Genomic DNA, 24892 nt, shown 5'->3' with positions numbered 1-24892 from the left:
CCGTCTGTGCTGCTCAGGCTCCCGGCTGTTCTATATGGAGCGCGCCCCGCGCTGCGCGAGGTTCCAGCCCTCAGGTGTTACACAAAAGCGCGGAAGGAAAAGCTGCGCCTGCTCTCTGTGCCTTCCCCGTCAGAGCGGTCCAGGCAGCCAGGGGCTTGATGGGCGCACTCTCCCCAGGTGTGGCGCGCCCACTCCCTTCCGCGGACCCAGTCTCAGTTTCCTCTGGCGCCAGTTGGGCGCGCGCGCCTTCCGCCCTCCGCGTCCCCAGCCCCAGTCCCCGCCCGCGCCGGTCGGGTGCCTGCGCCCTTTGTCTCGCAGCGACCTTCCCCTCCCCACTGCCTCCTGCCTCCGGCGGGGCTGGGCCGGTCCGCAGCCTGCGAGCTCCTCTCTGGACCCTCTCGGTCTCTTTGTTCTGCGAACGGCCGGCAGTGTGTTCGGGCCGGTTAATTTACTCTCTCTCTTTTGGTCTCCCACAGTTCAAGTTGGCAACTCACAGAAGTTCCCTCCGATTGTCCTCAGGGCACTCGGCCCGGACCCTACCCCAAGCAATGCCGCCTAAGAGCTCCCGGGATGGATCTCCGTCCTTAGCTCTTTTGTCTCACTTTTTATCTTTTATATTTTGTCCTACCTCCTTTCGAAGACAATGGGCTGCTTTTCTGGGCGCCTGATGACCTCAGCTAGCGATCCGAAGTTGTTTTGCGAAGTTTGCTCTGCCTTCAGTTATTCTTTTGATGAATTTGTAGGAGAGAAAGTGGTCTCCCCGTCCTACTCCTCCGCCATCTTGGCTCCTCCCCAACTCTGAAGTTTTAACTCAACTTTTACCAGATCATGCAGTGACTATAAATAATAAAAGACACACCGTTTAAAGATTGATCATTTTGTAGCCCATAGATCACAGTCATGAAAAACAATAGTATTTCCTTTGTCCAGTGTCATGGCAATAGGGTGATCTTCTTTTGATGATTTTTCTAGATGAATGATAGCTGCTGCTTCTGCTGCTAAGTCACTTCAGTCATGTCCGACTCTGTGCAACCCCATAGATGGCAGCCCACCAGGATCCCCCTTCCCTGGGATTCTCCAGGCAAGAACACTGGAGTGGGTTGCCATTTCCTTCTCCAAAATGATAGCTAGAACTTCTTTTCAGTCTTTTTTTAAGTCTAAAATGTACCATCTACTTTGAGGCCCATTACAGAGTATTTGGAGTATTGTTAAATACCTTTGCAGTGAGAATTGAACCAGTGGGCGGAAGATTGGTTTCAAGACCCTCCTCTACTATCTACAACTTGTCTTCAAATGTTCGTTTAGATTTGATGTGTAATCTGAGAATATTAATAGGCACAGAGCTTACGTCAGAAAGTTATCATGAGGATCTTTTCACGTGTTTGTTGGCCATCTGTATGTCTTCTCTAGAAAAATGTCTATTCAGATCTTTTGACCATTTTTGATTGGGTTGTTTGTTTTGTTTTGTTTTTGATATTGAGTTGTATAAGCTTTTTATATGTTTTGGATATTAACCCCTTAGCTGTCATATCATTTGCAAATATTTCCTCCCATTCCGTAGATTGTCTGTTCATTTTATTGATGGTTTGCTGTGCAAAAGTTTTTATGTTTAATTAGGTCCTATTTGTTTATTTTTGCTTTTATTTCATTCGGATCCCCCCAAAAATGTTTCTTTTTTTTTTCCCCAAAAATGTTTCTACAGTTTATGTCAAAGAGTGTTCTGCCTATGTTTTCTTCTAGGAGTTTTAAACTTTTCATGTCTTACATTTAGGTGTTTAATCGATTTTGAGTTTATATTTATACATGGTGTGAGGAGATGTTTTCATTAAAAAAAATGTTAGTATACTCTTTTTTGGAATATTTATTTATTTTGTTTTAATTTTGGCTGTGGTGGGTCTTCAGTGCCACGTGGGCTTTCTCTGACTTTGGCCAGTGGAGCCAATCTCTGTTGCAGTGAGCAGGCTCCTTGCAGTGGCTTCTCTCGCTGCGGAGCAGAGGCTCTAGGCATTGGGCTTCAGTAGTTGCAGCTGTGGGCCCAATATTGTGGCTCATGGGCTCTAGGGCAGAGGCTCCGTAGTTGTGGCGCGGGCTTAACTGCTCTGCGGCATGTGGGGTCTTTCTGGACCAGGGGTCAAACTGCTGTCACTTGCATTCAAGGTGGAGTTTTAACTACTGAACCACCGAGGAAGCCCAGGAGATGTTCTAATTTCATGCTTTTACATGAAGCTGTGTACTTTTTCCAGCACCGCTTACTGAGGAGATTCTTTTCTTCATATATTCTTGTCTCCTTTGTCATAGATTAATTGGTCATAGATACCAGTATATTTAAAACTATAAACATATGTAGCAATATTAATAACTTCCGTTAGCATGCTGTGTTCCAGGTATCTCTACAGGCATTAGAGGAATATTTGTCCTTGTATCTAATGATCTTGGAATTCTGTACATTTATAAATTTGATGTCTGATATCCCAGTATCAGTATTCATTTTGCACAACCATCTGAAGACTCTATTAATCAGCCATGCTTTTGCTTTTTTAGCCTGTTTCATATTCCTGCCTGTTTCATATTCTATAGACTTAGGATACATTCCTAAAAGTAGATTCATTTTCACCCATGATTAAAACATGTACACTCTTTTACTTGTTGCTCAAAAACTTTATTTCTCACTAATTCCCAGCCAGGTGGCTATGGCCTAGATGTTATTAATGATGTATAATAATCACTACAGTTTGAGTGTCTACTTTATTCTGGCTTTGTGTCAGATCCTTTATATACACTGTATTTATTCCTTACAACAGTCCTACCAGTATGTAATAGTATTTATGCGTTCCATATGTAGGCATTGAGGCTCATAGTTGTTAAGTAAAGTCGACCAAGGTGTTTTCATATTGTGGGTCAGAGCTAGGATCACATTCAGGTAACTAGCTCTACCTTGCAAGCCATGCTCTGAAAGAAGGATCTTTGAAGAAATCGTAGTATTGCTGATTTAGCATATAACTTTCTTTTAAGTTCAAACCATCGCACAATTTCTTGTTAGTTATAATGACATTCCTATTTGAAAAAATAGATGGCATTCCCATTTTATAGATTGAAAAGGAAGGTAAGTGATTCAGTCGTAATAACAGGCACAGCAATGCGGTTTAGCTTAGCCCCCGTCATTTCAGGTGTCTTTCATAAATGATTGCTTTATTTTGCCTATAGTGTTTTTGTCTGTTTTGGGTATTAGCACTTGGAGCCTTAGAATATTGTATGTTTCAGGAAAAATCATTTGAACGATAATACATTTCTATTTCCTATCATTATGGTCTGTAGGTGGCAAAGGCATTTATGTAAAATCAGCACTTTGGTTGTACATTACTAGGCATAAAGCAAAAGCACTCCTGGGTTTCTGTACCCACCAAAATTGCAGTATTGTAGGAAAATGAATGGAAGTATAAATTTTGGGTGAAGGAAGGAGGCAATAGTGGTTCTTAAAAGACACTTATATTTGCTGCCAGGCAATCCTTAGAAACCAGTGGAGCTTTCTTGGCTAAATCTCCAGGGTCGACTTCTTAACTGGATGGAATGTAAAAGGAACATTCATCATGAAACACTGATGTATTGAGAGAGAATTTTATAGCTATTGTTTCCATTTGGAAAAATGTGAGGACCAGGATTATATTCCAAAGTCTTTGCTTTGAAGTTACCTAAGAAAATGTGAACTAATTGGACTACTCTTATGACTGGCATACAAAAATGCAAAGTAAATAAACTTTATTTTTCAGATATTCATTTGGCTACCTAAGGTCTTGGCCGTGATGTGTGGGGTCTTTCGCTGGGACGCAGGGGCCCCTCTCGGCATGATGCCCAGGCTCCGGGGTTGCAGCACACAGGCTTAGTGGCCCATGGCCTGTGGGCTGTCCATTCCCCGCCCAGGAATTGAACCCATGTCCCCTCCTCCGCAGGGTGGATTCCTAACCTGACCACCAGGGAAGCCCCATATGTCTATAAACCTTTGATCATTTTAAAATGGGGAATCCAGATCCTATTCAGTGGGTAGATTCTAATTCCAATAACATACATAGTTAAGTGTGGTGTGAAATACTATAATGTCATGGTATTGGATATGTGGTATAAAGTGGATCCAAATGAATATACCAATAATAAAAGTGAGTAGAACTTACCACCTCAGCTTCTGGATAATATAATACAACACCATAGGATTATTGGCAGGGTCACATGATTATGTCTTAAATTTGCTACTACATATTGTATGTACAAAATATGTACATACATGGATCTCTTATACTTTAATATGCATCTATATCTATCTAATATCAATACTGATATCACTGTCTGCCTCAAAGAATATTGCTATTTCAGTAAGTAACTTGGACGTCATAAATAGAGTCATAGTATTTATCATGATTGCTAGTCAAGTTGGACATTATTATTGGATAAAACCAGCAATGTAGTGAAATTTGTGGCTGAAGATGTCATATTTAGTAGGGTTATTGTAATAACCTATCAGAAAGCAAAGGATAATTAATTTTGGAAGAAGCGTTTGCTTCAATATAAAATAGGGAAATTAAAAGTAATAACAATACTTAGGTAGTAATAATATTGTAATAATAACTTGTATTTGTAGAGCATACATAGTTTCAAAAACTTAGTCTACCCTGACTTTGGTATTTGTAACTTACCTCTTCCTTCTGGCTTTTTCCAATCACCTGCTCAAATCTCTCACTATCATTTTATCTTTACTTCCCTTTTCAGTATGTTTCTTAAAAGAGTAATGTAGTCTGTTTTCATTTTCTCATCTCCCACTCTCCTCACTTCATTTTGTATCACTCCATCAGTATGTGCACTGTACTTTCCACTGGCATTCTTAGCTGCTGAGTATAGCAGACATTTAGTTGTTTAAAATAAAAAAGTAATGAAGCCTCCATTAAAAAGGATTCATTTGTTCTGCTTCTAAAATCAATGCACAGATTCCTTCATTGAACATATGTTGATGTTCTGTGATGTAGGTATTGTTCTGTGTGCTGGCACATGATTAATAGAAAAGAACTTGGACTTCCCTGGCAGTCCAGTGCTTAAAGCACTGTGCTTCCAATGCAGGGAAACAGGTTCAACCCCTGGTTGGAGAAGTTCTACATGCTGTGTGATGTGGCAAAAAAAAAAAAAAAAAAAAAAACAGGTGGAGAGGATTTGTCCTTATAGAAACAACATTATAACATTTTAATGAGAGAAAGAAGAAAATAAATACCTCAAATATGTAAATAAGTGAATAAAATAACTTCAGATATAACTTTAAATGGTTTGCATTCATATAACTTTGAATTTGACTGTACATTCAAACTATACCTTGCATTTTGATTTTTTTCTTGGCTGGCAATATGTGGTACAATACTTGCTCCTGATACTGGAAAATATGGGTGAATTGAAGCTTCCTGTTAGCCATGTGATCCCAAAAGTAAAGAGCTGCTGCACTTAGAATCATTCTGTGCCCGTACTACCATTCTGTTTTTCATTTTCAATACAGCACTCAACAGATTTATGAGATATTCAACACTTCATTGCAAAATAGGCTTTGGTGGTTTAGTCACTAAGTCATGTCCAAATCTTGTGACCCCATGGACTGTAGCCTGCCAGGCCTCTCTGTCCCTGGGATTCTCCAGGCAAGAACACTGCAGTGGGTTGCCATTTCCTTCTCCAAAATAGGCTTTATGTTTGCCCAAATGTAGGCTGATGTTGGGCTCCCCAGGGGGTGCTAGTGATAAAGAACCTGCCTGACAATGCAGGAGACTTAAGAAACTCGGTTTCCATTCCTGGGTCAGGAAAATCCCCTGGAGGAGGGCATGGCAACCCACTCTAGTATTCTTGCCTAGAGAATCCCATGGAAAGAGGAGTCTGGTGGGCTACCACCCATAGGGTCATGAAGATGGACATAAAGCGACTTAGCATGCATGCAAAGGCTAATGTAAGCATTCTGAGCTCTGATGTTTTGTAGGTTAAGTGTATCAAATGCATTTTCAGTGTACACTGAATTAATCTGGATGTAACCCCATTTTAAGACGAGGAAGAGCTATACGACAGGATATTAGGAAAGAGAGAGAGGGGTGTGTGTCTCTGGACTCTGAAGGGTAAGATGCGCAGGAGGTGCTCTCTGTGGAGGTGATCATGAACTGAAACTGACCGTGCAAAGATTAGAGGGAGAGCTTTCAAGGCAGAGCTAACATTTGATTTGAGTTCTAGAATGAGTTTGGCCGCAAGGGAATTGGTTTGCAGCCTTGGAGTTTCCAAGGGAGAAAACACTACAGATTGGTAAGTGGCACATTTAACAAGCAAGGGAACTTACATAAGAGGCTAGTCTTGGGTGCTGGATGAGTTGATCTCTGCAGCTGCCCAGCAAATCTTAAGAGGCTTTACTAGGGTTCAGTCATGTATTCAGTCTGGATGGTCTTAGCAACACATCACCTCTCAAGGTACATCCTTGGAGTAGCTCTCCCTGTGGGCACGGTGGGCAGAATATACATTTCCAGGACAGGGAAGGACCCTCCGACTGCTTGAGTACCAACCGGCAGTCATATCCTCTTGATTACCTCCTCTGACAAAGGGGCAGAGGCAGGGCCTGTGTGTCTGAGGTGTAAGGAAGGAGAGGAACATGGATGTGAATTGAATTGAGGTCAGAAAAGTCAAGCAGGCAGATGATGCTGAACGTTCTCTCCAGTGAGAAATTTAGATTTTTACTCTTATTTCAATATGCAGGTAAGTTCTAGGGTTTTCAGCAGAGTGGGGAGTGGTATTATTTGATTTACATTTTATAAGTACCATCCTGGTCCCTATCAGGAGAGAAGGAACTTACCAGTTGGAGAATTCTATATCAAGGTTAAATTCCTGTACTAGATTTGGCTGTTAAAGTTCATGCCATCGTAATTTGTTGACACAAGGTTGGTATGAATATTAGATCAGTGTAGAAAAATGTCCTATAAAAGATTTTTGTACTGAGCTGGCCAAAAAGTTCCTTTGGGTACACAGAAAAACTCAAGTGAACTTTGTGGCCAACCCAATATACATTGCCTTATATGACCATTATTAAGGCTTCCCTAATGACTCAGTGGGGTAAAAGAATCTACCTGCAATGCAGTAGACACAGGAGACTCAGTTTCTATCACTGGGTTGGAAAGATGCCTCGAAGAAGGAAATGATAACCCATTCCCATATTCTTGCCTGGGAAATCCCCTGGACAGAGGAGCCTGGCTGGTTACAATCCATGGGGTCGCAAAGAGTCAGACATAACTGAATGACCAAGCATGCCTAAACACACACATACACATGACCTTTCCTTCCACAAATAAAGAAGTGCCTTAAGTTCTGGGAGAGGCCAGGTGATTGGGTTCTGGGCTCCAGTTTTTTATCTCCTTGTTTACAAGGCTTTCCCACCTTTTTTGCCCTTCCATCTTCTTTATATCAGTTAAACCTGCCTTCTGTTTTTATGTTGAAGTGATTTTTCTAGCAGCATAATCGTTTCTTGCTTATTCATAACTAAAATACACTTTTAACATCAGTGGGGCGGCAGAAGGTTCTAACACCATTCAGACATCTGCATCTGAAAGCATATAACGGAAACATAGTGCAGACGAGAAGAGCAAAAGACAGCCTGGAGATTTAATTGTCAGTTCTCTCCTTTGACAGCTTTTCACTTCAGCATCCTTCACCGCCAAGGTTAGCATTTCTCAATTATCCTATTTCCCCTGTCTTGCCAGCGGCTGCTGCTTGGGGAGCAATTTCAAGCTTTCATCCTCTCTGTGAATTTATCCTTCATTTTCCCGTTTCTTCTTCCCTCAGCTTTTGTGGTTATAAAGTTCACTTAAATGTTGCTTTAAAAAAAAAAACAAAAAAAAAACCACAACAGATAAGTGTGACAGTTTTGGAAGTGCATTCAGCCCTTGACTGCTGGGGGAAGTTTTTAGACCGAGACCTAGTTTTTAGACCGAGACCTGGTGTTCAGCACCTAGAATGAGAAGTGAGTGCCTCGACCTTCTCTGCTCTTGTACAAGGTCAAGAAGAAGCAGACCCTCCAGCCTTTTTTTCTTTAGGGATTTCTTGGGTGTTGCCCCTTTGTGGAACATCAGTCATCAGCATACATTTCAGTTTGCTCAAACTTGGTTGTTATTTTAAAATCAGAATAGATCACATTCCAGACTGGATTCCTCCCTTCTCTTTTTCTTCTTTGCTTTATCTTATCTTCCCCTCTCCTACCCCTATCTCACTTTCTTCTTTCTGTGGGTCTTTTCCTCGTTTCATCTTAAATACTGACACACACTTGCTTCCTGCTCGTGTTGGCAATGGCACGATATATTTGGCTCTACAACACGATGTGACCCACGTTCAACAGATCCTCTTTTAGATATCGAGCTGAACCTTGGGCCAGGCTCTTTTTTATTGCTCAGTTGCCAAGTCTTTTCCGACTCTCTGTGACCCCGTGGACTGACGTGCGCCAGCCTTCTGTGTCCTTCATTATGTCCCGGAGTTTGCTCAGATTCACATCCATTGAGTTGGTGATGCTATCTAACCATTTTGTACTCTGTCACCCACTTATCCTCCTGCCCTCAGTCTTTCCCAGCATCAGGGTCTTTTCTAATGAGTTGACTGTTTGCATCAGGTGGCCAAAGTATTGGAGCTTCAGCATCTATCCTTCCAATGAATATTCAGGGTTGATTTCCTTTAGGATTGAGTGGTTTGATCTCCTTGCAGTTCAAGAGACTCTCAGGCTTTAGGTATTTTCAAATGTGTGGTTCACAGTCCCTATCTTTAGAAATCTTGTATGACTGAGGGATGGGGATAAACAAATAGAAAATTATATCACAGTGTGACATGTGCCCGGTATATATAAAGTAGGGCTGTTAACATGACTTTGACCAAATCCTGTAGCAGGAATTCTAAGCTGCACCCTGACCAATGAATAGAAGTTAGCAGTTTGAAGAGTAGTGGAGGTGGGTGACATGTTTCAGGGGACATGGAGATTTAGCTGGAAGATGTGGAGGAAATTTTGTAGAGTTAAAATATTGACTATGAGTGCATGTGGAGAGAGAGATGGGGAAGAATGGTGTAAGATTGGAGACAGAAAGAGTAAAGTTGTTTTTAACTCTGATACCAGTACAAGTATTTTTTTTTCTTGAACATAGAAGAGAATTGTGTGAAGGTTTTAATCATATGAAGGGGGCCCCATGATCATAGTTACATGTTTGGCTACAGTATAGGGAGTGCTATATAGGTTTCCTTGGTGGCTCAGATGGTAGAGAATATGCCTGCAATGCGGAAGACTTGGGTTTGATCCCTGGGTTGGAAAGATCCCCTGCAGGAGGGCATGGCAATCCATTCCAGTATTCTTGCCTGGAGAATCCCATGGAGAGAGGAGCCTGGAGGGCAACAGTCCATGGAGTCATAAAGAGTCGGACACAACTGAGTGACTAAGCAGAGCGACTAAGCAGAGCACACATAGAGAATGCATTTCACCCAGTCAGCAGTGTTTATCAGGCACCTCCTAAGTACTAAATACGACAAACAGGGTCACGAGAAAAGCAGACACAGACCCAGCCTTCGGTTCCAAAGGACGGCAATATTGGCAGTAGGAAGTCCAGCTAGGAGGCTGCGTGTTGCCCATGAGAAATTTTGGTGGTCTGAACTGCAGTGCTGCAGCAGGGATGTGTGCATAAGTAAGAGATATTCAGAAAGCAGAATTGACAGAACGTGGTCATTGACTGGATCGGGGTAGGGGTGGCATGGGAGGAAAGGCAGGGGTCTTTACAGACTTCCTAATGTTGACCCGCTTTCTCCTTCCTTTTTCAGTTTGACAGCCTGGTGACTTTGTGGGTGTTTCTGTTTCCATATGTCTAGTTATCAGTTTGACCAGTTGTCAGTTCTGCCATCCCATGTGGTCGGTGGACAATGATAGGGAAAATACAATGGGTCACTGACCTTGTAGCAGAGGCCGTTTGTTACAGGAAAGCTATTATCAAGAATTATGCTAAGCAGCTCTTCTTGTCAGATGAACTTTGCTAAACTGTTCATTCTCTTATAGGATATGCAGTGCGATGTGGCTGCAGGGATTGGATGTAGGAGAGGAGGCAGAATGGTGGCAAAAATGTGAGAAAAGTAGAATCTCATAACAAAGCTAACAGTAAGAGTGCCCAAAAAACCACAAAGGTAATAGAATGGAAGATTTTTTAAATGGGAATTAAATACCCCGACACCAGTTTGTTTCTCTAAGATACTTCCTGAGGACATTAGTATACTGTATTGCACTGTGAAGAAAGGTTTCTAGACAATGCTGTGCCCTCAGATATGCCTCTTGTTTCAAAAAATCTGGTCGCACCCAGAGCTTTGTAAATCTACCTGCCTCCTTTGTTTTTCACTAATACTGTATCAATGTTCTGTGAAAGTGATGCCTCGCAGAACACACAGATTTGGGAAATGCAGGTCTAACAAAGTTATGGCCGTAGTAATGGTTAACACCTATTGAGCGTTAATTATCTTGTATGCGTAGTGGTAAATTCTTTCCGTGAACTAACTCCTTTAGTTTTTGTATCAACAACTATGAGATAGATATTATTATTCTCATTTTGGTTGTGAAAATACTTAGTTAAGTAATTTATCCAAAGTGATACAGACAGTAGGCGAGAAGCCGGATTTTAAACCAAGCCATCTAATCCGAAGGTCAAACACTTATTCCTTTGTTCATTATCTAAACACGTCACAAGACCAAGGTCCATGGAGGTCTTGCAGCTGTTGGGCCCATTGAAATTCCCCTCAATCATCTCATGAATGGATGGGCCTCTCATGTACTCCAGGAACAACAAAACATCCAAGTGACTGAACACTTTCCAGGCTCATAGTCATTGAGCCCTTATACATGCCAGCCATGGGGCCAGGCTTTTCACATACATAGTGCATATGACAGAAGAAAAAGTCGAGGCAGGGGATCCAGAAACTCACACAAGATGACTCAGTTAGAAGCCAAGAGAGCCTGGACTCAATCCAAACAGCCTGACTCCGGAGTAAGTCTGGAGTCTGTGTTCTTAGTCATAGTGTTGCCCCCTCAACTTCTGAATCAGTGTGAACAATCTCTCCAGGCTGAGAAGTGTAACTGTATATCTGTATTAAATATACATAAAATATCTATTTTTAATCCATTTATTGGTTTGAGTGACTCCTCTTCAAAATTATACGGTCATTGTTGCTACCACTGAGTCATACTTTTGGAGACAGAATATTTTGGAAGTGAAGGTGTGAGCAAAAAGATAACTTGGAGAACTCAGGAGGAGGAATCAGGCTAGGTCAGGAAGCGACCTCACAAACTTGCTCTGGAACTAAGACAAGAATGCAGGTCAGACAAGAATGGGGTTCAATCCATTCAGGATCGAATCTGAGGAGGTACAGTGTGATGGACAGATATTTTATCTCCCTCATAAATAAAAGGCAGATGGATTATATTTTATGTTTTGCTTACCCCTTAGCAAAATAATAGTGAATGTAAAGATTTTAGATTAAGGCAATTTGGTGTTTGAGTTTTTACTCTATCGTTAAACACAAATTTAATATAATTTCTGTCCTTCATCATCTACAAAATGGGGATAGACATACCAACATCCCCAATTTGTCCTGAAGAACAGTTGAAATAATGTTGTATTTGGTGCTACAGAAAGTAGGTGCTAAACTTTTGTTATGGGTAGCTATTATTTTATTATAACATTGCTTTGTTTTCCTGTTTTGTAGTCTCAACTTGAAAATGTTAACTTGCTATTTTTCATTCTGCTATTTCATTTTTCTTCTACTCATAAACTACAGCATGGTAGATTCCAACAATATTAAGACATCTGTGTTTCAGCAGTGGTGATGTTGTACAGTAAAGTGACTTTTATTTTATTTTTTTAATTTTTATTTATTTATTTATTTATTTTTGTCATACATTGATATGAATCAGCCATAGATTTACACGTATTCCCCATCCCGATCCCCCCTCCCACCTCCCTCTCCACCCGATTCCTCTGGGTCTTCCCAGTGCACCAGGCCCGAGCACTTGTCTCATGCATCCCACCTGGGCTGGTGATCTGTTTCACCATAAATAGTATACATGCTGTTCTTTTGAAATATCCCACCCTCACATTCTCCCACAGAGTGCAAAAGTCTGTTCTGTATTTCTGTGTCTCTTTTTCTGTTTTGCATATAGGGTTATCGTTACCATCTTTCTAAATTCCATATATATGTGTTAGTATGCTGTAATGTTCTTTATCTTTCTGGCTTACTTCACTCTGTATAAGGGGCTCCAGTTTCATCCATCTCATTAGGACTGGTTCAAATGAATTCTTTTTAATGGCTGAGTAATATTCCATGGTGTATATGTACCACAGCTTCCTTATCCATTCATCTGCTGATGGGCATCTAGGTTGCTTCCATGTCCTGGCTATTATAAACAGTGCTGTGATGAACATTGGGGTGCACGTGTCTCTTTCAGATCTGGTTTCCTCAGTGTGTATGCCCAGAAGTGGGATTGCTGGGTCATATGGCAGTTCTATTTCCAGTTTTTTAAGAAATCTCCACACTGTTTTCCATAGCGGCTGTACTAGTTTGCATTCCCACCAACAGTGTAAGAGGGTTCCCTTTTCTCCACACCCTCTCCAGCATTTATTGCTTGTAGACTTTTGGATAGCAGCCATCCTGACTGGCGAGTAATGGTACCTCATTGTGGTTTTGATTTGCATTTCTCTAATAATGAGTGATGTTGAGCATCTTTTCATGTGTTTGTTAGCCATCTGTATGTCTTCTTTGGAGAAATGTCTGTTTAGTTCTTTGGCCCATTTTTTGATTGGGTCATTTATTTTTCTGGAATTGAGCTGCAGGAGTTGCTTGTATATTTTTGAGATTAATCCTTTGTCTGTTTCTTCATTTGCTATTATTTTCTCCCAATCTGAGGGCTGTCTTTTCACCTTGCTTATAGTTTCCTTTGTAGTGCAAAAGCTTTTAAGTTTCATTAGGTCCCATTTGTTTAGTTTTGCTTTTATTTCCAATATTCTGGGAGGTGGGTCATAGAGGATCTTGCTGTGATTTATGTCGGAGAGTGTCTTGCCTATGTTCTCCTCTAGGAGTTTTATAGTTTCTGGTCTTACATTTAGATCTTTAATCCATTTTGAGTTTATTTTTGTGTATGGTGTTAGAAAGTGTTCTAGTTTCATTCTTTTACAAGTGGTTGACCAGTTTTCCCAGCACCACTTGTTAAAGAGGTTGTCTTTTTCCATTGTATATCCTTGCCTCCTTTGTCAAAGATAAGGTGTCCATAGGTTCGTGGATTTATCTCTGGGCTTTCTATTCTGTTCCATTGATCTATATTTCTGTCTTTGTGCCAGTACCATACTGTCTTGATGACTGTGGCTTTGTAGTAGAGTCTGAAGTCAGGCAGGTTGATTCCTCCAGTTCCATTCTTCTTTCTCAAGATTACTTTGGCTATTTGAGGTTTTTTTGTATTTCCATACAAATTGTGAAATTCTTTGGTCTAGTTCTGTGAAAAATACCGTTGGTAACTTGATAGGGATTGCATTGAATCTATAGATTGCTTTAGGTAGAATAGCCATTTTGACAATATTGATTCTTCCAATCCATGAACACGGTATGTTTCTCCATCTGTTTGTGTCCTCTTTGATTTCTTTGATCAGTGTTTTATAGTTTTCTATGTATAGGTCTTTTGTTTCTTTAGGTAGATATACTCCTAAGTATTTTATTCTTTTTGTTGCAATGGTGAATGGTATTGTTTCCTTAATTTCTCTTTCTGTTTTTTCATTGTTAGTGTATAGGAATGCAAGGGATTTTTGTGTGTTAATTTTATATCCTGCAACTTTACTATATTCATTGATTAGCTCTAGTAATTTTCTGGTAGAGTCTTTAGGGTTTTCTATGTAGAGGATCATGTCATCTGCAAACAGTGAGAGTTTCACTTCTTCTTTTCCTATCTGGATTCCTTTTACTTCTTTTTCTGCTCTGATTGAGTAAAGTGACTTTTAAAAAGCGCATTAGAAATAATAGATTTGAGGTGACTTTATTCTGTGCAGGAATTCATCAAATACATCTTATCTAAACTGTTTACCCTGACCATTTGACTTGGCTTTGAAGAAGGATTTTTTTAAAGTAAAACAAATCACTTACTTAAAGATCATTCAAACAGCTGTGCCTTGAATTTTTTGAATAAGTTGAATCTATATTTATATGGAGAGAAAAATAGTAATGTTTTCTAGTTGGTTTCAGCTGTCATTAAGTGAAACAAGGTTGATAGAGGTAGGGCCTCTCTTATCCCTTGCATTGTATCAAGGTACTTTGTTTGGAAACCTTTAATTTTTTTTCTGTTCATAATTTATGTACAGTGAACAGTATTTTAATATGAGATGCAAATTGAGGTGTTAAGATGTCATAGGAAGCTGTAAATGTGCCATGATTATAGTGGAAAAACAGTGGGTTCACATACTTAAGATTTTTATTATTATTATTATTTTTTACAGGATGAGTAAGAGATACTTACAGAAAGCAACAAAAGGAAAACTGCTAATAATAATATTTATTGTAACCTTGTGGGGGAAAGTTGTATCCAGTGCAAACCATCATAAAGGTAAGCTCTTCTCATTTCTTCCTCGCTGCCTATGGAAGGAAACTCTCTTTAATACAGACTATTGTGTTCTGCCTTTACTGGTGAGTTACTTTTGCGAAATATGGGTCTGCCCATTGCAGTTCTTTTCAAGTGAAGATGCAGAGAGACTTATTCCTAATATGGCTTTGAAAGGGAATGAATGAGTATTAAAATGTTTCTGAGATTACTGTCACTTCTGCACATAACATTCAAAGAGTACAGAATCGTGACTCTGCTTTCTTCTCACCATTTCCATTTTTAAGATGTTAAAATGTTGAGTTGACAGGCAACAAAGATGAGTTTCAACGTGTAATTATCCAATAATGAAAGCATCTTTAATGATACTTATCTTAATAACATGTATACATGTGAATTTCCTTTCAGTACTTTTTGTAGGTCTTACTTCTTCATGCCAGAGTATATCTTTGGCCACTATTTGGGTTTTACCATTAGTGTGATATTAAGCGGGCTCAATCCTGACATGAAAAGGGGAGGGAGGATATGTGTTTTATATATGTGTGTTAAGCTTGATAGCTCAAAATTATGCCTCTTTCTATTCTCTTTCCTGAGCATGAGACTCAGCATAGTGAATAAATACCTTCCCCCAAATGAATTAAAATGGGCTATTTCTGGACTGTCCCTACCATAATTAAGTATTCATAACCTGAAAAGTCAATTTAGATTTTTCTGTGGAATATGATTTTACAATGTAGTTCTTTTTCCTCTGTAAAGTCCACAGATTAACAACTTACTTTCTTATATTTGATTAGAGTTAAGACTGCCTTGAATTTTGTAACACTTAAAATAGTTACACATGTGCATTTAATTAGCATTACATGGAAGAAGTATGCCAGGGAGGGGAAAGATGTGGTGTGAACACTTATAAACACTTCTAAATCTTCCCCCCCTGTGTTTAAAACAAAAAAAGTCATCTTTCAAAATCTGAATTTTATAAAAAACTTATTCATATTTCACAATCCTGTTTTTGCCCAACTGTGCATGTTTTCTTCTTTTCCTTAGTATAGCACACAGACCCACAAATAAAGCTTTAAATTTTTTAAATAAGGGTTACTGGTATAATATTAAAAAGATGTTAAGGAGGATGTTATTAACATGCCTCCAAATTGGCTACAGTGAGCCACACTGAAGAATAATGCAGCCTTAAACTGTTGTTCAGTCAGTCCTGTCCAACTCTGAGACCCCATGGACTACAGCACGCCAGGCTTCCCTGTCCTTCACCATCTCCCAGAGCTTGCTCAAACTCATGTCCATTGAGTCGGTGATGCCATCCAACCATCTTGTCCTCTGTCGTCCCCTTCTCCCGCCTTCCATCTTTCCCAGTATCAGGGTCTTTTCTAATGAGTCAGCTCTTCCCATCAGGTGGCCAAAGTATTGGTGCTTCAGCTTCAGCATCAGTCCTTCCAATGAATATTCAGGATTAATTTCCTTTAGGATGGATTGGTTTGATCTTGCAGTCCAAGGGACTCTCAAGAGTCTTCTCTAGCACTATAGTTCAAAAGTATCGATTCTTTGGTGCTCAGCATTCTTTATGGTCCAACTGTCATATTCATACATGACTACTGAAAAAACCATAGCTTTGACTACATGGACCTTTTTTGGCCAAGTAAATGTCTCTGCTTTTTAATATGCTGTATAAGTTGGTCATGGTTTTTCTTCCAAGAAACAAGCATCTTTTAACTTCATGGTTGCAGTTACCATCTGCAGTGATTTCGGAGCCCAAGAAAATAAAGTCTGTCACTGCTTCCATTGTTTCCCCATCTATTTGCCATGAAGTGATGGGACCAGATGCCATGATCTTAGGTTTTGAATGTTGAGTTTTAAGCCAACTCTTTCATGTTCCTCTTTCACCTTCATCAAGAGGCTCTTTAGTTCCTCTTCACTTTCTGCCGTAAGGGTGTTTTCATCTGCATATCTGAGGTTATTGATATTTTCTTCCTGCAATCTTGATTCCATCTTGTGCTTCATCCAGCCTGGTATTTTGCATGATGTACTCTGCATGTAAGTGAAATAAGCAGGGTGACAGTATACAACCTTGATGTACTCCTTTTCTAATTTTGAATCAGTCATTTGTTCCATGTCTAGTTATAACTGCAGCCTTTAACACTCACCTTTTAAAAAAGGGGCAAACTGCTGGGGCCAGGCCCCCTGGTTTGAACTTCCTTAGAGAAGACGCATCATCCCTATGGTCCCCGTGGATGGTCATCCCAGTGTACCTTCCCAGTCTATAAAAATAGAATTGAGAGAAATGGGAGCGATTCATAGTAATTGTGAGGGTCAGTCCAGCAAAACAAGGGTTCCTAATAAGGATGTTTTCTCATCTCCAAAGCCAAGTGGTGGGGTCTCTAAGAGAATTAATTGTAAGGACTGCTCCATAGTGGATACTGCATACAGTTTTTAGAGCTGCTTTTAAGAACTTTGAAGTTGTGCTATGTTCTGTGCTAACCTCAAAACAAAGATCTTTTCTTACTTATTGCCAAAAAAAAAAAAAAAAAAGAATATTTCTTGAACATATGAGATTTTACATTGACTCAGAAAACCTACTCAAAAGTGCCAAACCCAGTACAGTATAGAAATGACTTTTGGATTGTTTTGCTGATCCATTTCCACCCTACAAAGATAATTTTGGAGGAAGAATTTAGGAAAAATTTCTCTTCCTCTTTCCCCTTTTCCTTTCTTTCTTCCTTTTATATTTTCCATGCAAAGGTTCCTTTTGTTTTAACTATTTTGCATCTAATAAGTATGATTTACATATTATTTGACACATACATAGTATTTTGATTCATGTACATAATATTTAGGACATATTCTTAAAAGAGCGCAAGTGTGCTCACCACCCAACTGAGACATGTAACATTTCTAATTCTCTTGAACATGTGTCTTCCACTCTAATTTCATTTCTTTGCCTCCTAATCCCTATTCTAAATTTTGTGTTTGTAATTCCTTTGCTTTTATTTATAATTTTACCATGTAATTGTGTATATCCAAATGACATGCTGCTGAATTTTGTTATTGATTTACATAATAGTATTATACTGTGTTTTTCTGTAATTTGCTATTTTGCCCAACAGTATATTTGTGACATTCATTATATTTGATGGTAAGTACCTGTGGTTAATATTATTATTCTTATTTAATGTTGCTCTGTATTTTGTTGGGCTTCCCAGATAGCTCAGCTGGTAAAGAATCCTCCAATGCAGGAGACCCCAGTTTTACTCCTGGGTCGGGAAATTCCCCTGGAAAAGGGATAGGCTACCCACTCCAGTATTCTTGGGCTCCCTTAGTGGCTCAGCTGGTAAAGCATCTGCCTGCAATACAAGAGACCTGAGTTCAATCCCTGGGTTGGGAAGATCCCCTGGAGAAGGGCATGGCAGCCCACTCCAGTGTTCTTGCTGGGATAATCCCCTTGGATAGAGGAACCTGGTGGTTACAGTCCATACATGAATATTTTGTGTTCTTCCTGTCGTTGTGAACTAAGTTTCTATGAATATGTTTGTGTTCCTTTCCTGTTACACATGTGCAAGAGTGTCTCAAGGGCACATTTCAGTGAGCAGAATTCTAGGTCATGGGGCATTGCGTGTCTTCAGTCTTGCCAGATTCTGTCAAAAGGGTTTTCAAAGTAGTACTGAGAAAGTTTTTCAATTATTTCTTTTTTATTGAGGTGTAGTTGATTTATAATACTAGATTAGTTTCCTGTATATAACCCAATGATTCCAAATTTTTATGGATTATATTCCATTTAATGTTATTATAAAATGTTAGCTACATTCCCTGGGCTGTACACTATATCCTTATGGCTTATATTTTATACATAATAGTTTGTGTCTCTTAATTCCCAACCCTTATTTTTCCCCTCCTCTTTTCCTCTCCCCACTGTTAATCACTAATTTGTTCTCTATATCTAAGAGATTGTTTCTGTTTTACCATATTCATTTGTTTATTTTAATAATGTACAATGTTTGTCTTTCTCTCTCTGACATATTTCACTACGCACAACACCCTCCAGGTCTGCCCGTGTTGTTGCAAATGGCACAATTTCATCGTTTTTATGGCTCAGTGGCATTGCATTGTGTATACATACCACACCATCTTTATACATTCATCTCTGTGTGGATATTTAGGTTGCTTTCATATCTTGCCCATTGTAAACGGTGCTGCAACGAACATTCAAGAGCATGTATCCTTTCAAATTATAGTTTTCTCTGGCTACATTGGTAAAATACCCTGGAGTGGAATGGCTACATCATATGATAGATCTATTTTTCCATTTTGGGGGGAGATTCCATCCTGTTTTCCATAGTAGTACACCAGTTTACATTCCCCTTCCCACCAACAGTGTACAAAGGTTGTTTTTTCTCCACATCCTTGTGAACATTTATTATTTGTGATCATTTTTATGATAGCCATTTTGACAGGTGTGAGGTGGTATCTCACTGTGATTTCAGTTTGCATATCCATGATTAGTGAGGTTCATCTTTTCTTATGCCACTTGGCCATCTGTGTGTTTTCCTTCAGAAAAATGTCTATTCACTTATGCCCGTTTTTTTATCAAATTGTATTTTTTTGAGTTGTACGAGCTGTTTATGTATTTTGAATATTAACCCCTTATCTATCATATCATTTGCAAATGCTTTTGCCCATGTAGTAGGTTGTCTTCAGTTCTGCTGATGGCTTCCATCGCTGTGCAAAAACTTTAGGTTTAATTAGGTCCCATTTGTTAATTTTTGATTTTGTTTCCATTGCTCTTTAAGAGAGAATCAGAAATATATTGCTATGATTTATGTCAAAGAGTATTCTGCCTATGTTTCCTTCTAGGACTTTTATAGTTTCAGATCTTACATTGAGTCTTTGATCCATTTTGAGTTTATTTTTATGTATGGTGTGAGAAAAAGTTCTAATTCTGTTCCTTTACTTGTAGCTGTCCAGTTTTCCCACCACTTATTGAAGAGACTATTTTTTCTTTGTGACATACGCTCATCTCTTTTGTCATAGATTAGTGACCATAAGGTGCATGGGTTTATTTCTGGGCTCTTTATTCTGCTCTATTGATACATGTCTGTTTTTGTGCCAGTACCATCCTAATTTGATGGTTATAGCTTCATGGCCTAGTCTTAAGTCAGGAGGTGTGACACCTCTAGTTTTGTTATTCTTATTCAAGATTCCTTTGGCTATTCAGGGTCTTTTGTGTTTCAATACAAATTTTAGAATTATTCATTCTAGTTGTATTAAAAAAAATCAAAACACCCAGCAGCACACTCCTCTCTTGTCATCTAAGCTATATGCTCTTGAGATTCCCTCTAAGAGGGCTACCTGTGTCCTTCTGTTGTGGCAGATTGACTATGTAGGCAGTCTGGTGGGTTTTGTTGGCTCCTGGCCCAGATGATTATCAGACCCTGCCTTGCTAGTGGGATCTGGTCAGGAGGCAGCTGATTGCAGAACCTCAGGATGCCCTGAGGCTAATGTTAGCTCACTAGTGGTTGGAGTCAGAGTCCAGAAGACTCTGGGACTGTCATACCTGCTACTGGTGAATGAACCCGAATCCTGGAGTTAGTGCCAGACTACTGGCAGGTAGTGAGATCAGTCCTAGAGTCTGGCTTCAGGGTCCAGGGATCCCAGAGCTGGTGTCAGATCATTGGTGGACAGGAGTCTGGTTCTTGACACAGTTGCATGTGTGGTCCATGGGGTCCTGAAGCTTGTGTTGGCCTGCTAGTTGCAGAGCTAGGTCCCCACTGGTCCCAGGGTAGGGTCTGGCCTGCTGTGGTGGACTAGGTCCTCAGGCTGAAAAATTGTGATTTTCTTACATCTGCTGTCTGCCCCATCATGGATTAGGCTGGTCTCGAGGCTTGTGCAGGCTTCCTGGTGGGAGGGGCTGGTGCTGGCCTACTGGTGGTGGAGCTGGGTCTTGGCTTTCTGGTACTGTGGACTCAGGAGTCTAGAGGTGGCTGTGAACTCAGGAAGTTTTTAGGCAGTCTGTTTGCTGATGGGTGGGACTGTGTTCCCAACCAGTTAGTTGTTTGGCCTGAGGTTTCCAGCACTGGAACAGCAGGGAATAAAATGGTTGGATGGCATCACTGACTCGATGAACATGTGTTTGAGCAAGCACCGGGAGTTGGTGACGGACAGGGAAGCCTGGTGTGCTGCAGTCCATGGAGTCTCAAAGAGTTGGATGTGACTGAGCGACTGAACTGAACTTCCAGCACTGATGTCTACAAGCTATTGGATGGGGCCAGGTCTTGGCATTAATGAGCCAGAGGGAGGATCCCATGGTGGCAGTTGCCAGTAGCAGTGTCCCTGTGGTAGAAAGCTCCCATACATGGCTACTGTTAATATCTATGTCCCCAGGGTGAATTGCAGCCAGTCCCTGCCTCTCCAGGCAACTCTGCTAGGTCTAGCTCCGGCTTCTGTCAAATTACTACTTCTGCACTGGGTGCCAGAACATGTGGGAGTTTGTGTGCGCTCTTTAAGAGTGAGGTCTCTATCTCCCACAGACCACATGGCTTTCATCATAGGTTAGGTTTAGGGCAAAGGAGGCCTGTTTGCTTATTTTCATTTTTTATTGTGAGATAATTAATAAGAAATCTGTCTCTGATCTAGAGCACTTTGTGTGAGCATTCAAGGTAAAAGGAATACAGATGAATATTAAAAATCTAACAGCTCTATTCTAAGAGCTTTGTAGACACTAACTCATTTAATCCTTATGACAATCTATGAGGTAGGTACTATTACTTAACCTATTATATAGACCAGAAACTGTGGCAAAGAAAAGTTAAATAATTTGACCCAAGTTGCCTCACTAGTAACTTTTGGGAGAAGAATTCAAATCTAGGAAATCTCATTCCATGTGACATGATAAATATCTGGTAGTGAATTTCTTTGTATTATTTGGGATTTAGTTGACTTCCTGAATCTGTGGGTTGGTGTCTTTCATGAACTTTGAAAGAATTTCAGATATTATGTCTTGAGATATTCCTTCTATATCTCTCCTGAGCTAGAACTATGGTTAGATGTATGTCAGCTTCCCCTCTCTGTTCTGCATGTATTTCAGTCTCTTATATTTTACACCTTCAGGTCTTTCTGTGCTATATTCTGTGGTATTATTCAAATCTTTTTTTCCTACCAGACTAATTATGTGTTCTCTTTGGTCTAATCTGCTCTTTCATATATTTATTGAGTCTAAATTTCATCTATTTCATGCTACTAAAAACTCTTTTTTCTTACAAATTGGCTTGGTTTTTGATAAAATTTGTTCTTTATTTGCTCAGTTTATATTTCTTTTTATACATTATATACAAATGTCACACATATATAAAATTTGATGTTTCTGTTTTATGAAATTTTTGCAATTTCCTCCTCATGACTCTCACTCATAGTATTTTATTTTAGGGTTTTGTGATTTTAAAATTTTGTGAGCTAATGTTTATTGGAATCATATTTATGAGAGTTTTTAAGGTCTATATTTAGAATTCATTCTTCTAGAGTTGATTTGCATATGCCATGCATCTTAGGTAAGCTTCTCTAAAATCAGAGCCAAGTCAGGAATTCTTATTTATGTGTTTTATACAAAGAATACTCTCAGGAGTTGGAGAGCAAGTGCAGCAGGATAGAGGTGGAGACAAAAGTTGAGCACAAATAGGGTCTCAGCTGGAGAACAGCCTGGTCAAGTCCTTCAGGTGGCTCAAAAACATAAAAAAAAAAAAAAAAAAAAAAAAAAAAAAAAAAAAAAAAAAAAAAAAAAAAAAAAAAAAAAAAAAAAGAAAAGGGGAAGGAATATTTTAGACATGCCACTTAAATCAAATTAAAATGCTGACCTTAAAGTAAAAAAAAAAAAACATAAATTGCTCCACAGAGTGGATCCCTCCCTGAGGTGGGGTAAAAAGCCTCTTCTGCGTTTGTGTCCATTTGGCGCTGACTGTTGGCGTTTTACACACGGCAGGGAGTAGCCCTCCTGGGGAAGTGGCTTCTCCTCAGCAGGTGGTAGAGCTGTGAACACGGGGTGGGGGGGGCTCCCTGGTGGCTAAGAGGTTAGAGCGTCTGCCTGCAATGTGGGAGACCTGGGATCGATCCCTGAGTCAGGAAGATGCCCCGGAGAAGGAAATGGCAACCCACTCCAGTACTCTTGCCTGGAAAATCCCATGGATGGAGGAGCCTGGTGGGCTACAGTCCACGGGGTCACAAAGAGTTGGACATGACTGAGCGACTTCACTTTCTTTACCATTCACAGCAAGTGTGGGTAAGGTGCACTGCTGATAAAAAGGATCTTGGTAATGAACCAACAACTACGTATCACTGAAGTCCACTTCTTTTACCCTTCAGATCTGCTTGCTTCTTATTTAAACTTACTCTGTCCAAGCAAAGCTTATCAAAGATTCTGGTTAGTTACAATTTCCAAGAACACCTACTTGAGGAGGAATTGTGGGGTCATCACTAATGCAGTTGATACCAAGGCCTTAGCTGATACTCATTATCTGCCCAATTCCCTAGCCATTAGATTTCTATCTCCTTCCTATTCAGCTAGAAGGCTTACCTTGATGATTTACCCAGACCTCACAGCTGAGGTCTCACACTCAATATGCCAGTAAATTTGGAAAACTCAGCAGTGGCCACAGGACTGGAAAAGATCAGTTTTCATTCCAGTCCCAAAGAAAGGCAATGCCAAAGAATTCTCAAACTACCGCACAATTGCACTCATCTCACACGCTAGTATTCTTGCCTGAAGAATCCCAGGGATGGGGAAGCCTGGTAGGCTGCCATCTATGGGGTTGCACAGAGTCGGACACGACTGAAGTGATTTAGCAGCAGCAGCAGCAGCACACACTAGTAAAGCAATGCTTAAAATTCTCCAAGCCAGGCTTCAGCAATACGTGAACCATGAACTTCCAGATGTTCAAGCTGGTTTTAGAAAAGGCAGAGGAACCAGAGATCAAATTGCCAACATCCACTGGATCATCGAAAAAGCAAGAGTTCCAGAAAAACATCTATTTCTGCTATATTGACTATGCCAAAGCCTTTGATTGTGTGGATCACAATAAACTGTGGAAAATTCTTCAAGAGATGGGAATACCAGACCACCTGACCTGCCTCTTGAGAAACCTGTATGCTGGTCAGGAAGCAACAGTTAGAACTGGACATGGAACAACAGACTGGTTCTAAAGAGGAAAAGGAGTACGTCAAGGCTGTATATTGTCACCCTGCTTATTTAACTTATATGCAGAGTACATCATGAGAAACACTGGGCTGGAAGAAGCACAAGCTGGAATCAAGATTGCCGGGAGAAATATCAATAACCTCAGATGAAGATGACACCACCCTTATGGCAGAAAGTGAAGAAGAACTAAAGAGCCTCTTGATGAAAGTGAAAGAGGAGAGTGAAAAGTTGACTTAAAACTCAACATTCAGAAAACTAAGATCATGGCATCTGGTCCCATCACTTCATGGCAAGTAGATGGGGAAACAGTGGAAACAGTGGCTGACTTTATTTTTCTGGGCTCCAAAATCACTGCAGATGGTGATTGCAGCCATGAAATTAAAAGACACTTACTCCTTGGAAGGAAAGTGATGACCAACCTAGATAGCATGTTAAAAAGCAGAAGCAGTACTTTGCCAACAAAGGTCCATCTGGTCAAGGCTATGGTTTTTCCAGTGGTCATGTATGGATGTGAGAGTTGGACGATAAAGAAAGGTGAGATCCGAAGAATTGATGCTTTTGAACTGTGGTGTTAGAGAAGACTCTTGAGAGTCCCTTGGACTACAAGGAGATCCAACCAGTCCATCCTAAAGGAGATCAGTCCTGGGTGTTCATTGGAAGGACTGATGTTGAGGCTGAAACTCCAATACTTTGGCCACCTGATGTGAAGAGCTGACTCATTGGAAAAGACCTGATGCTGGGAAAGATTGAGGGTAGGAGGAGAAGGGGGCGACAGAGGATGGGATGGTTGGATGGCATCACTGACTCGATGGACATGGGTTTGGGTGGACTCCGGGAGTTGAAGATGGACAGGGAGGCCTGGCGTGCTGCAGTTCATGGTGTCTCAGAGAGTCAGACACGACTGAGCAAGTGAACTGAACTGAACACAGCTGAGGGTTCTAAGCTTTGTGTTATCATGCTCTTAATTCTGGGGTTGTTGTACTTACAAACTTAAAAATTTATAGTTGTAACTGGGCATTGGGGTTGCCAGAAATATGTTAGTGGACTATTTGAGGGCCTAACCTATTTTA

General features: G+C 40.2%; 1 protein-coding gene across 3 annotated transcripts in view; it reads left to right on the top strand.

Moving 5' to 3' along the window:
- The window catches only part of TAFA2 (TAFA chemokine like family member 2), a 562584-nt gene that overhangs the window by 386043 nt on the left and 151649 nt on the right, over positions 1-24892 (top strand). For all 3 annotated transcript variants that reach the window (XM_043446955.1, XM_043446956.1, XM_043446954.1), the window contains one exon: positions 14535-14641. In XM_043446955.1, the coding sequence (XP_043302890.1) occupies positions 14536-14641 (106 nt within the window). In that variant the 5' untranslated portion in view covers position 14535. The remainder of the gene's footprint in view (positions 1-14534; positions 14642-24892) is intronic.

The sequence above is a fragment of the Cervus canadensis genome, chromosome 25 (genome assembly GCF_019320065.1).
Source record: "Cervus canadensis isolate Bull #8, Minnesota chromosome 25, ASM1932006v1, whole genome shotgun sequence".
Lineage (NCBI taxonomy): Eukaryota > Metazoa > Chordata > Mammalia > Artiodactyla > Cervidae > Cervus > Cervus canadensis.
This window is presented reverse-complemented; position numbering and strand designations above follow the sequence as displayed.